Source organism: Ciconia boyciana, chromosome 1 (genome assembly GCF_034638445.1).
Source record: "Ciconia boyciana chromosome 1, ASM3463844v1, whole genome shotgun sequence".
In the NCBI taxonomy this organism is placed as follows: Eukaryota; Metazoa; Chordata; class Aves; order Ciconiiformes; family Ciconiidae; genus Ciconia; species Ciconia boyciana.
This window is the reverse complement of record NC_132934.1, coordinates 65,589,910-65,603,652: the sequence shown is the minus strand read 5'-3', so window position 1 is coordinate 65,603,652 and position 13,743 is coordinate 65,589,910. Positions and strand designations below refer to the sequence as shown.

Below are 13,743 nucleotides of genomic sequence, written 5' to 3'. Positions count from 1 at the left end.
AAGTCAACCACAATAATCAAGCCTCACAGATGCTATGCAATCACAAACCAAGGCTCCCCCAGGTGGTCCTTGCCCACAGGCCTCTCTTTTGACCACACAGGAGGAGGATGCTGCTGTGCCATGGAGATGCCTCATTCACACCCAACACACCGAATAGTTTGAGGCCAGGCTCTCACTGTGGTGAAGATGACCCGCGTTGGGGACCGAACTGAAGTCTCTTGTACTTGTTTAAATCAATACAGTTTTCTAAATAAAAATAGCTTGTTTAAAAACAGCTGCTCTTGGCACACACGAGGAAGCCTCAATCATGCACACAGCAGGGACGGATGCTGATCGGTCTCGCTTGGCTGCAGTATTTTATAACTGGTTGATGGGGCTGGGTTACCTTGGAGTCTGTCTTTCTCAGAGAGGCTCCCGCATCCACCAGGAGCTGGCAGACAGCACGATGGCGCTGGCAGGCTGCCTTATGTAATGCTGTCTCACCCCTAGACCAAAGTACAGAAACCAGCAGTGAGACACATCACACCAATGTACATTTACGAAGTATGAGGTGCAGAGGACAGACAGAGAAGGATGCTGTATTTCTGCGAGGTTCCCTCTTGCTGGCAGAGGTAGACTTGTGCACTCTCTCCCTTAGCATCTACATCCTTTGACTCAGTAGGAAAGCCTGCAATGCACAAATAGCAGACGAAGAACTTCTGAGGGGTGGGAAAGAAACATGCACAGGTTTTATGCATTCAAAGGACTGAATGTCACATTTCCATCCAACCACCAGTTCTGCTAACTGCTGCAAAGGCAAACTAGCCACCTTCTTATTTCACAGCAGGCAAAACAGCAGCAGTGTTTGTTTCTTCGTGCGATTTCTTTCCTCAACCTCATTCTTGGACACATCCTAGAAAAATCCTGCCCATCAAAGCCATGACTGGTGCACTTGCTGCCCTGGTTCTGATACCCTGCTCTCTTGGATGTATGAGAGCAAAAGCTGTGGTTTTGCTTTCCACTGCTGGACTGGTGAGCTACTGGGGAAGCTTGAACACATGCTTTTCAAAAGAGAAGGCTGTGTAGTGGGAACAGATTTATTGCAAAGCTCCTCACTCAGACTGGGGCTACATGTAACAGGATTCTGAGACTGACTGTGGTACCAAGGTCAAAAAAATCCATCTAGATTTGCCTAGGAAGAGGAAGAAAGTATGCTTTGAGTGGGTTGAAAAGGTGTCTTTAATACTAGCGTCCAACAAGTAGGGCCATTACATAACCTCCAAAATAACAAATGACACTAAATACATGTAATAGGACAAATCTTGCACCTACCTACCCAGAAAGTGAGAGTGCGTAAAGGAATTTCAGCCTCAGTCCATGACAGGGCAAGTTGAAATATTAATAGGCAACCTTGTAATGAATCTGCCTCTGCTGCATGAGAACTAGATTCAGAATGGGGTACTATCTGATTTTCCCATGAGGATCAAAAGACAAATTCATGCTGCCAGTTACGGCTTGAACCTCCCATTTTCAAGAGTTAGTGGTAGAGGGACCTTTGTAAAGGGAAGCCCTCATAGCCATGTTCACTTGCGCTTTATTTCAGTGGCTGTGCTATGCTACTGCATGAAGAGAAACAGGCAGTCCATCCATATTCCATCACCCCTGGACTGCACACATGCACCTTGTGCAGATCCTTCCTGGAGTTCTCGCTTAGGGCACTGCGGGATGAGGAATGGTAGGTTTAACCCCTATGAGAGAGGTCACTTTTGCTTCCCATATATTCCATATACTTCTGAGGATTATTCAGGCTTCCCTTATATGCTATTTGTGACACCTTGATTATACAACAAGATGTAGAGCAGTTGGGAATTGGAAAGTAAAGTCGTCTTTTTCATAATAACAGAGGTGATTGAGGTTCTAACTACTCGAGATAAATCTTTGACTGCACAGGTTGTGGCCACTTGAGACAGCTAAGGCAGAGCACTCTGGATGAATCAAGAAGGGCCTGAAGAAAAGGCGTAGAGCAAGAAAAGTAATTTCCTGATTTCTGGAATTTTCCCTCCAGGTTGCTTCCTCAGTAACTGGATTCTGGAAACATCAAAGCACAATGCAGGACTTGTATTCCTCTAGAAAGATTAAGGAGGCATAGGAAGAAATAGAGAGGAAGTCCTTTTTGGAGTTCAAGAAACATTTGTTTTAGGCCAGAAAACCACATATGAGGTGGTTGGTTGGGCTTGGGGGGAGTTTTGTTTGTCTGTTTGTTTTTTAAGAGATGTGCCATTTTACCAGCTTTTTTATTTGAAAGTTTGCACTTGAAAAACAAGAGAAGTCTGCTAGGTTAATGCACATAATGTGAAGGGCAGGGTAGGCTGTACTTACGTTTCACTGTCTGTCATGTCCAGTAATTCAGATGGACCTGCAAAAGACAGTCAGGTATGTCATATAGCATTTTTCTGCATGACTAGAAGAGTATGACTACCAGGAGAAGATTCCCGGTGTAAATATGTAAAAGAAGCCAACTGAAAGCTCAGTTTGCACAAATATGCCAGTCTTCAAGGTAATATTTGCTTGTGTAAGCCCTTGCACTAGCAAAATTCTGAACGCAGAGCCACTGCTGGAGTGTCAGCACCAGCAACTAGCAGCCTTTAAATTATACTGGGAATGAATATTCATGGAGTTTATTTTCTCACTCTTCACCTTGCTCAATTAAGTGGTTCACATAAGTACAGTGCATTGAAAATGCTGATACACTGGAAACCCTGATATATTGCAAGTTAAAATCTATTGTTAGTACTAGAGGGAAAATGTCATTAGGAAGTTGAAATTAGCCAAATTCCGTCCTGAATGACATCCCTGTGCTACTCCATTTAATAGCGTTATACAGAATGTAGATCAGGGTGGAATATTCCCAGCGGTCTTTATATTGATATGCAAATCCTGTACTCTGCTGGTTAGCAATGATCAGGAAAGTAAGATTAAGAAAAACAGAAAAGATTTTTGTTAAGTGGGACAAAATAATGCATTTATGCTAATGTTCTTTTGTCCTTGATATTCACTACAGGCAGATGTTTATAGCAGCAAATTCCATCACTGAATTACGGTGATATGGAAAGGCTAGGATAGCATTTGAAACGAGAAAAACTTTTCCTTTTGCAGCCTGGCTTATTATTCTTCTCTCCACTGCTCTGGAGCATAGTGCCAGATGGTATGGGGCAGTTAGCAAGGGGAACAGTGAAACGTTACAGGAATTTTCCTTCCTGTGCATGAATATTTCTCTTCAGCACACTTTGACTTTGAAATTCAAGAGTCCTCAAGAGCTTACAGCAAATCTCACCTGAAACTGAGGAATTTCACACTACTTGCTTACAAAGGCCTACACACAACCTCTCTATACTCCTTTCACTCTGAATATGTGTCAAAATGGATCAGAGCAGCCTGTCCCTCTCCCTCACTCCTTTTACAACATTCACATGCAGTATCATCGGGGCAGCCGGCTGCCTCGGCTCCAGGAGCTGCAGGTAGCTCCTTCACTTCATCTTCTGTCATCATGAGAAAGGAGTGGTCAAAAAAGTATTATGCTTAGTCCCCAGTGCACAGGGCATTGCATACCTATCATGGCAGTTCTCCAAACTCATTAGCAACTGTCCATTTTTAAAGCACAGCACCCTGACTCTACCACCACACATCCTCATCTCCTCACTTGGCAGTTATGTGTTCAATCCTCCCCATCAAAAAGAAGAATCACTCACGACTTCTGAGCTCCCATAAGCATGAAGAAGGATACAGGGGGCTAAGCAGGGTCCCTCGTTGAGAGGAAGGAAAAATAATGCCTGAGAAACTAAAAAGAAAAAAAACGCAACAGATGAACAAGAAGACTCCCTTACATGTCCCAGGAGAAAAGAAAATCATGTCCTCTCAAAAATAGAGGCAATTCTCCATGGCTTGCTGCAACACCACATGCCAGTGATAGATAACCAGAAATGGCCTGCAGTGTGTTAGAAAAGACACTGCCAAGTAAACTATTATATCTGTTCATGGATGGGACAAGGAAGGTTGTGATGCAAAGGTGGAACAGGGTGACTGGGCTGGCTGCATTGGGCATAGAGGTACCTGCCCTGGTAAGTGGAGGAGAACGGGAAAAGGTGTTAAAACATTAGGAGGAAGGATGGAGAGAAGTTAGAAGAATATGACCCGAGAGGGAGGAGAATCTGGGGCAGAGTGGGTCCGGAGAGATGGGAAGCCAAGGGTGAAAGAAAATGGGTCTGGAGCAGGAAGAAACAGCAAGGCTAGGACAGAGGAGCTGAGTTGTGAGGACTGAGCGGGCAGCCTCTGCGTACAGCCCTGAGGAGGTGCCAGGTACATCCCGCCTGTGTGCGAAGGGTGCTCTCCTGGATACCGGCCCAAATAAAGCATGTCATGGGAGTGCCCCGATTCCATCCCAGTCATACATAAGGGCCAGATATTGGGGCTAATCGATTAGCAGCACAACGTGGTACCAGGATTCATTCATTCCATTCTTTCTGGCCTATCTCTGAAGCTGGAATGTCCCAACTCACACACAGCCTGAGCTGTGCCCTTCACTTCTTTATTTTATTTTCACTTGTGCTTCTCTTAAACCATCCTATGCCCTCCTCCTAATTCCCTTTCCCCTCTTTTTTGGACCTCATTTTTACATCAGTCTCCCTGGCGCTGCCAACCGACCATTCCAAATCCCCCTCTGCCCCGGGACAAAAGCTGCACAGATGTGGGAAGGGCTGGCACTGGGAAAGCTAACGGCACTGTCATCCCGACCCAGCGGGGAGGCGGCTGTTTTACTCCGGGACAAGAGGCAGAGAAAGAAAAGGGGACCAAGGCGCAGAGAGAGAGAGGACAAAATAACCCAATAGAAATCCGGAAGGGAAATGCATGAGTGAGATTTCTATCAAGGAAAACAGCAGGGGAGGGAATAAAAACAAAAGATAGAAATGTGTGGAGAGGTGGAGGGAGGGAAAAAAAAAAAGAGAGAGAAAGAGGGAGCGACTCGGGGGCTAAAGAATGGCAGGATGGTGACAGGGGTGTGGTGTGTGGAGAAGTTCGCATGAAAGGAGCTGAAAAGCATGACGCACTGAGGGGAAGCCCAGCTGAGACCACTTTCTTTCCTTAACATCTCCGATAGACTGTCTGTGTAGAATTATTAACTTTTTTCCTTCTCTCCTTCTGCCCCCTTTCACTCCACCAAAGCCCCTCTCCAGTTTCTCAGGAGGCAAAGCAGCCTGAGCTGGGGATGGGAGGAGGGAAGGGAAGGAGATGCTCAAAAGCAGCTGCCCTTTAGCTGAGCTCACTACAACATAAAAGAGAGACTAAATGACCATATTTCAGAGGCATTTCCAAAATATACAGCACCATGCAGTCCAAAAGGCCTCCTGGCCTGCAGCACACCCTGCCCTCTCCAATGGATGTGGTTACAGCTACCCACAGGAGACACACAGCTATTAACCCCTGCCAGTCCCTTGTCCTGTCAGTCCTTCACAGAACTGGGGAAGAAGGGTATTGCTTTAAGCAGTAATGTCGGACTTTATCAGCATTTCTGAGTGTTTATCTGTCTAAACCCTCTTTGCCTAATAACTTGATTGAGGTTGTTATCTGGGGGACAAAACTGGATTTGGTTCCTTTCCTTCAGAGAAGAAATATTTTAAAAATAATAGTAATCTGCAAAGTCAGAACTATTTCAAGCCTCCCCCCAACTCCACACTCCTCATTTTTACCGGATGTGAAGATTAACAGTGTCTGGTTTTTACCACTAGTGTCTTTTAGCTCAGAATTTCCACTGTAACATAGAAGGTAGTCAGTTTATGGAAGCATGCCTTCCATCATAACTGTCTCTCAGACATATTGGCCTAAAATTTGGTAAACTTGCAAATTAAAATAGAATATTTTATACCTTGTGCCTTCTAGGAAAACTAAGCTGTTTTCTGCTTAAGCCCCTCCCAAATGTCCACTACCCTAAAACATTCTGCAAATCTAGACATACTAGCATGTGTCAGGCAAACTCACTCTCCTTCAGTATTGCTTTCTGATGGCTATTCAAACTTTGTCCCTGACATACATCTCTGTCACGGCAAAACTTGCTTTCCAAATGCCTTCTTTGGAACTCCTAAATCTGGTCAGGATACAAATCCAAACTCACTGATGGCTCTTCACTCTTGACTTTGCGGTGCTAAGAGTAAGGAAAGCATCATCTTTTTTACCAGAGGATGCTATATAATGGAGCAAGGATGGGATGGGATGCTCTACTGACTGACTGTTCCATCAGAAGCTCCCACCACAAACTCCTAAGGCAACTGTAAACATCTTTCCTCTCTTCTGTTTACAATTAAAATACCCTAGATGAACTACAGAATTCTTGTTTGTCTTTTGAGCTTCTAGAGAAGAGAAGACAAGGAGAAGGCAAACCTTGGAATGTCTTGCATACTGGTTATAAATTACACATAGTTCAGCACTGCCAGATAAAGACTCCAAGCCAAGTTTGATTCCAAATACAGATGATGATTTAGGAGGTCCTTTTTCTAATGGAGCTTCTTAAGTCTTCCCCAATTCTGGTTGTGTTAAGCAAGTAAACAGTTAAATCCTCTCTAATGTGTACGCATTAGGGTGCAAGACAGTTGCTGACTGCAGCAATAAACAGATGTGGTTCTGATACCTACTGAGTCTGGCCTTCAGTTTCAAGCTAAGTGTTCCTTAGCCCAGCTACAGACAGATCTTAAAAGCTGCCCCTCCTACTACAAGCAAAAGACCCCTGATTTAGGAAGGCGGTCTTGAACAACATACAGGTCTGTGTGTCTGCCCTTCCTGCACAGGGGTTAGAGAGAAACTGTTTTGCAGGAACAGCAGCCAACACAACTGCTCCTGCAGCAGTAAGCAGCTGCCGTCCTGACATCTACTACATTGGTGCTTTAGCTGCTATTCCAGGCTTGTGCTAGACCACTGCTAAGTACCTGGCAGTACTGCACAGCAGTCTCCTTCTGTGACTCTGTGCTGGTTTTGACTGGGATGGAGTTAATTTTTTCCATAGTAGCTTGTATGGGCCTGTGTTTCGGGTTTGTGCTGAAAACAGCGTTGGTAACACAGGGGTGTTTTAGTCACTGCTGAGCAGTGCTTACACAGAGTCAAGGCCTTTTCTGCTTCTCACCCCACCCCACCAGCGAGTAGGCTGGGGGTGCACAAGAAGTTGGGAGGGGACACAGCTGGGACAGCTGACCCCAGCTGACCAAAGGGATATTCTACACCATATGACATCATGCTCACATAAAGCTGGGGGAAGAAGGAGGAACGGGGGGACTTTCAGAGTGATGGCATTTGTCTTCCCAAGTAACTGTTATGCATGATGGTGTTTGTCTTCCCAAGTAACCTGCTTTCCTGGAGATGGCTGAACACCTGCCTGCCCATGGGAAGTAGTGAATGAATTTCTTGTTCTGCTTAGCTCGTGTGCGCGGCTTTTGCTTTCCCTATTAAACTGTCTTTATCTCAGCCCATGAGTTTTCTCACTTTTACTCTTCTGATTCTCTCCCCCATCCCACTGGGGGGGAGTGAGCAAGCAGTTGTGTGGTGCTTAGTTGCCGGCTGGGGTTAAACCACGACATACTCATCTCTGCTTTTTCTAATTTAAGAAGGGTTATTTTCCTCCCCTTAACATCTGAAATAATCTGATCAAGATCACAGAATAACCTCTCGCATTAATGTCCCCTGCATGTTTGCAGAAATCATAAAGCCCTCTCCACAAAGGACAGTCACAGCATCACTACACCATTTTCTCTCCTCCATAATCCCAGTGCTATGGGCAGGGGGGATTCCCCACTCATGTATCGCATTTGATTCACCCCAGTAGTTTCACATTAGGCCGTTAAAATTCCTGGTATGGTGGGTTTTGTCTTGCTTTGTTGTTGTTTTTTAAAGATATTCAGAAGATTTTCCCTGTGTGATTAATAATAGGTTTTCTGTGCTGTGTGCTGGAGGGTATTTTGCAGTGGAAGTCATATTAACGATCTCCAGCCATGTATGGGAAGCAGACAAACTACAGAGGAAGTATGGCTGGGCAGAGGTAATTGCTAGAACAGGAGTAAGACCCATTTTTATCAAGGGTGGATATCAGCAGAAATGAGAAGCTAGATACGGGGACAGCCTCAGATATTAGTAGCATTGGATTGGGTCTTATACACTAATTAATGTTGAGAAGATGCCAGATGCCAGAGAACGCAACAGAAAAATAAGGACATTATGATGATGATGATTCAGCAAGAGAGCTCGTTTGTGACTGAGAAGTGCCCGGGGTAGAAATGAGTTTCATTAATTGCTTGGTGGGAGAAGAGAGGAGGCCCTTATTAGAGCATTGTCCCATGCACTCTCTGATCCCCAGAGAATGTTAAACAAACAATGCATTTGGAGAAGCCCAGAGGACATATGTCTGGAAAGCTGCGAAAGCTTCCTGCCACCCTTGGGGATAAAGGGGGGAGAGAGGAACCGAGCTGACATTTGCTCAACCTTCTGGTTTGTCTTTGTCTAACAGTCCGTAATCCCTCACATTTTTCTATTCACTTCAAAAATTCCCATGCATTCCCTGCTCACATCCTTACCAGCTTAAATGATTTCATTTTAAACCTTCACCAAAGGAATGGTAACTGGGTCAGACTGTAAGTTAAGGTGTATGTGCCTAAGAAAAATCTTGGAGATACAGCCATGACAGTGAATTGGCACAGGTCATGTGCACTGTGAGAAGAGACCAGAGGCAGTAAGAAAATTGAGTGAAATTATGTCTGTCTACAGAATTCAGAGGCACGTATATGCAACATGACTAATGAGATAATCCAGAGAAGTTAAGCAGGAGGTAGAGTTAGCACTGGTAAGACTTGTTACAACTGGGGAGAAAACTAGCCAATATTTGGATATAAGGCCAACTACGCTTAGCTACCCATGTGTAGGTATCTATACATAAAGGAGTAAAGTAGCACTTCAGACCCCCTCAGTCAGGTGTCTGGTGCACAGTTCAGTTGCCCACACACAGATATTTTGTGCCAGTCGATATGTCTATGGGCAGGTCTTAGGATGCGTTTGGAATGACAGGCATGCTTGGTTGGGCTCCAGCTGCCAGTCCAGTACGGGTCTCCTACAGGCCTTGTATGTTACCTTGTAGACCCATGCAGATGTCCTGGATATCCAAGGGCAAATGACATTAGATAGTTATGTTTAGCTAAATGAACGAAGTGCACAGGTAACTGTCAGCTGAATCGCTTGCTGGGCTGCAATGACCACTTTGACTAGGGTCTCCCTTGAGCTAGTCATGCTGGAAATCTGCTGCTATTAAAGATGCCCTCCTCACTTCCATCTGCCATTGAAAGAGGACAGGTCTCCTCTAGTACCTCTGTCATACAGGAGCAAAGTAATTGAGTCGTGGATCTCTGTTGACAGTACGGGAACTCAGACCCACAGGTTACATGACACTTGTAAACAAACACCTAAATTTAGGAGTCAAGCTCGAGCTAAATCCCATCCCAATTAACACAAATGTTAACAGATGGATTATTGCTTCTTCCTTTCCTATGAGTTGTGCTTTTTTCTTCCCTCTGTAAAATTTCTGCAGTAACTTTTGAGCATTAGCTAACACTTATTCCAATTGCCAGAGGCAGTCTCTGTGTTTAGTGCTAATACTGCTGCTGAAATAATATAGCTGATTTTGACATCCAGAAGTCAAAATAGCCATTAATATTTTGAAGAGGGATCAGAAAAGAATTACAAGAACATTTAAAGGACTAGAAAACATTTCCTACAGTGCAGGAGGCTGATCACTGGGACCTTAGCTCCGCGTGCAGAGCAGTGACAATATTACTGTATCACTCTCCAGCAACCAATGAACAAGATTACGGTAGTTCAACAGGCAGAAACTCCTAAATGTGACTGCTTCAAACATATGTACACACACAAATTGCTGCATAGCCTGTGTTAGCATGCCTGCAATCCGGTTACTGACAAAGATAAAAAGAGTTGAAAGGAAAAAAGGGAAATGGCATGATCACAGCCTATAAATATAAAACAGAGACCATAAATTTTTGTTATCGTGTGGTCTTGAATCTAACAGAGACATCATATTGGAAGGTTGGAAGGGAAGCTAGGCAAATGCAGTCCAGAAATAAATGTACAGATTCCTAACCAGTGTGTTCTTAAATACTGAAATAATACCAATGGTTGGATGGGCTCTCCATCACTGTAAATGTTTTAATGGAGATTAGATGCTTTCTACAACATATGCCCTAATGGAAAACAAATTAGTTCAGAGGATTCCTGTGCCAGAGGTTCTAACTAGAGCATCACACTGCTTCTTCACAGCCCCTCAACTGACGCAACTGTGAAAACACCCATCCTTCTCAAAAGTCATCTTTATTTTTGTTTCCACACTTTCTCTTTATCTGGAGCCATCGCTGTCATTGCTACCACATTCCTGGCCTCCTGCTCACACATGCTGCAGGTGGACATTTTGCTGAGGGTGACCACAGATGAGAGGGCACTTCCAGCCGCATGGTGTGGTTTTACCCGACTGACCCTTGGCTGAAGTACAGCTCTCTGTGGCTTTGCCCACTGTGACTCACCATGCTCCAGGATGTATTTCACAATCTCGCCATGCCCGGTCTTGGCAGCATGGTGCAACAAGGAGCAGTGATCAGGTCCTTGGATTAACAAATTGGCTCCTTTTTTACAGCATTCTATGAACTGGAAAAAAAACACACAGAAGGATAAGATGGGAGGAGCAGAAAAACAAATATGCAGGCAAATTGTTTACTAATTTTCATAGGACGTCAGCAGAAAAATGGAATAAAATGAAATAAACTATTACTTTAAAGCCAGCTTTTAGGCCCCAATGAAAAAATATCTGAAACTAGAAGTATTGACACTTATATGGGTTAAGAAGAGCAGTTTTGTATTTCCTAAACAATGAGAGATTGCTACTCTACTGGCAATGAATTATTGCTTGCTAGCAATGCTTGCAAACCACTTCTGGAGAAGCTGTTGGGACATTTTAAAACATATGTATTTGATAGAAAATTCTGGCTTCTCTACTGAGAATTACCAATTTTCCTCAGCACAGGTGACAAACGCTTTCTGACTACATCAGAAAACTCCAACTCGAAAATCCGCAGGGAGGATTTTTGAGTTCAGCTGCCCCAGAGCTCCCTTCTCACTCTCTGGCCCCTGCCTGGGGCTGGCAGAGGGGGAAGCACTACACAGGGTAAGAACGGGCAGGAAACAGCAACCGGCCAGGTCTCAGAAGTGCTGCAAATTCTGGGGGGGCTTTGCAGTGCAGATCACTGCAGAAAAGAGGGAGAGGATTGCGACAGTGGGGCATAATTTATGATGCAGTACATCCAAAGAAGGGCCAGACGTTTCCCTGTCAAAGCAAACTCAGGCAAAAAGTTTTCAAGAAGCAGAAAGGGGACAATATTTTTATGACTGCTGGTTGAAGGACTGCTCCCTAGATACCGCAGCCACAAGCGCAGGGGCGGAGGTATAGAAGGGGTACCTGCAGGCAAAGAGTTGGCCTAACAGTACTGTCATTTTTACAAATGGCTCCAAGCTGGCTTCTCGCTGATAAAATTGCAATCATTAATCACAGTCCTCATCCAAATTCGAGGGCATGTTTTCAAATCCTGACTTGGCTACTGAAAAACGCAGCCTGAATAACTGTCAGACATGGAACTTCAGACTTTGGGGCACAAAACAGTTTTGCATGGGTGCCCTTTCCTCCCAATAACTAACAATACCAAGACACTACATGTTTTGAGACATCCATCAGACGATAAAACAACAAGCTGAGGTTTGTTCTACCTGGTCTGGTGGTTGCCTAGGTAGAAGTTAAGAAGCCTCTAGGAACTCTAGGGGCTTGGCCACCAACCTCACTGCCGTAAAATATCCTTTACTGTGAAAAGCTGTGTCAGAACTACCCTGCTGTTCAGTGTTGCATTTGCCAGTATAGTAATTTCCCTGTTGGTAACTGACACATTGCTCTGTGCAGTGCGCTATGAATCCTGGGCTGAAAGGTGCTGTCTAACACCAAATCCTATTCACTCAAATTTCACATCTCACCTGACTGATGTGTTCCCCTAATATTCAGGGTTTCCTGGAAAGGCTGTAAAATGGCACTTGCCAGCAGTCCCTACAGCAGTCTATTTATGTTTTGAGCAGAGGTGTGATAAAATTTATAGTATATCAGACCTGCAAAAAGCTGTGAAAAAGTGGACACTCAGTGCTCTGTACTTACCTTCAGCAGATCACCAGCTATGACTGCCTGTAAAAGTGCTGCAAAAGACAAACAGAAAACTAATGTTAGGCAGAAAGCATTAAGCATACAGCCTCACAGCTGAGAACATAGCTCACAGTATGTGCAAGTTAAGACCAATGCCTCAATCCACTTGCATTCTCATATACTATCAAAACCAATGCAAACCCTGCACTGGCAGGCAGATGGAAGACTGCCCATGTTGCACGAAAGCTATAGGGACATCAAGCCAGCGTTTCCAATGCTGCCCTGGAACTGCCTGCTTCTATCTGAATTTTTGCCTTGAGACATTTCAGGGACCTTTCAACAGTGTCCACAGGGTGGGCCCAAGTCTCTGGCACCTGAGCCATCACTGAAGACGTCAATGTCAAACACAGAGAACCTGAAAGCATCCTCAGACCTCTCCGACTTTATTCATACTGACCGTGGAGTGGTCAGTCAGTCTCAAATACATTGAGAGTCTCAAGTTGCAGATGATTAGGTGGCAAAATAGAAATTTCTTAATAATTATTGGTATTACAAAAACATTTTGACATGCCAGTAGGCAGCAAGTCCCATGGGTTTGGCAGGCAGGGTCAAACACAGAGCAGGAGCCAGTCCCCACCTTTTTAGCCTTTGTCATTTAAACAGACACAGAAGGAAAGAGAGACAACGAGAGGCAAAGTGAACAAAAGCTCACAGCAAGGCAGGACTGAGCTGTGCACAGAGCTGGGAGCTGCTCACTACCCACTACTGTCTGTCCCATGCCCGTTAAAAAGAAGGAAGGCAGGCAAAAGCCTGGGACTCTGTACTGCCCTATGTATAGGCTGCACTCATCTAAAAACACCGTGGTGGCAAGTAGCCACAAACATGAGAAGCTGTTACAAATCTACTGCTATGCGGCTATTTCCTCCTTTTTTCTTCCTTCTCCCTGTCATGATATATATAGTAAAAAACAATTATGAATAATCTTCCTGAGAAAGCACTTACTTGGTTTGCATCTTAGAAAGCATTAAACATCTGCCTCAGTTCATACTTTTTCAAGAGTGCCTAAGCCCATTTCTATCTTCGAGTCTAGGCAGCGTAATCAAGTTAAGCATTTGCTCAAGTGCCATCCTTGGTAAAGATGCCAAAAGCTCACGTAGGGAGGAACAAGGGGGAAATAAAACCATAGCATAGCCTTGCCTCTGAAAAATAACACACAGGAAACTGCACAGTGTGAATTCCACGAGGAGCTTATTACGGTTTCAGAAATGACAACACATCTAAGCTAAACACTGCAGAAGAGGAAGGGAGTGCAAAGATGACTCAACAAATGCCCTTTCTTTGAAAGCACCTGGGGTTGTGCGTGGCTTTCTGGTCTCGGCAATGCCTCATGCCCTGGCCACGCAGCAGTCGGAAAAGCAAAAACCCAGTCCAGCTAAGTTCTGACTTGGGAAAGCAGTAGCAGCAATTCTTGTAACCTTGAATTTAGGGCAGTTTTA

At 44.5% G+C, this 13,743-nt stretch overlaps 1 protein-coding gene across 4 annotated transcripts in view; it reads right to left on the bottom strand.

The window, feature by feature from the left end:
• Nucleotides 1-13,743, bottom strand: part of DGKI (diacylglycerol kinase iota) — a 241,745-nt gene that overhangs the window by 11,994 nt on the left and 216,008 nt on the right. For 3 of the 4 annotated variants that reach the window (XM_072872233.1, XM_072872242.1, XM_072872248.1), the window contains 4 exons: nt 12,263-12,300; nt 10,596-10,716; nt 2,359-2,395; nt 386-485 (listed from right to left, as the gene is read on the bottom strand). In XM_072872233.1, coding sequence (XP_072728334.1) covers nt 386-485; nt 2,359-2,395; nt 10,596-10,716; nt 12,263-12,300 — 296 coding nt within the window. The remainder of the gene's footprint in view (nt 1-385; nt 486-2,358; nt 2,396-10,595; nt 10,717-12,262; nt 12,301-13,743) is intronic. The other variant, XM_072872225.1, reaches the window with a different exon arrangement.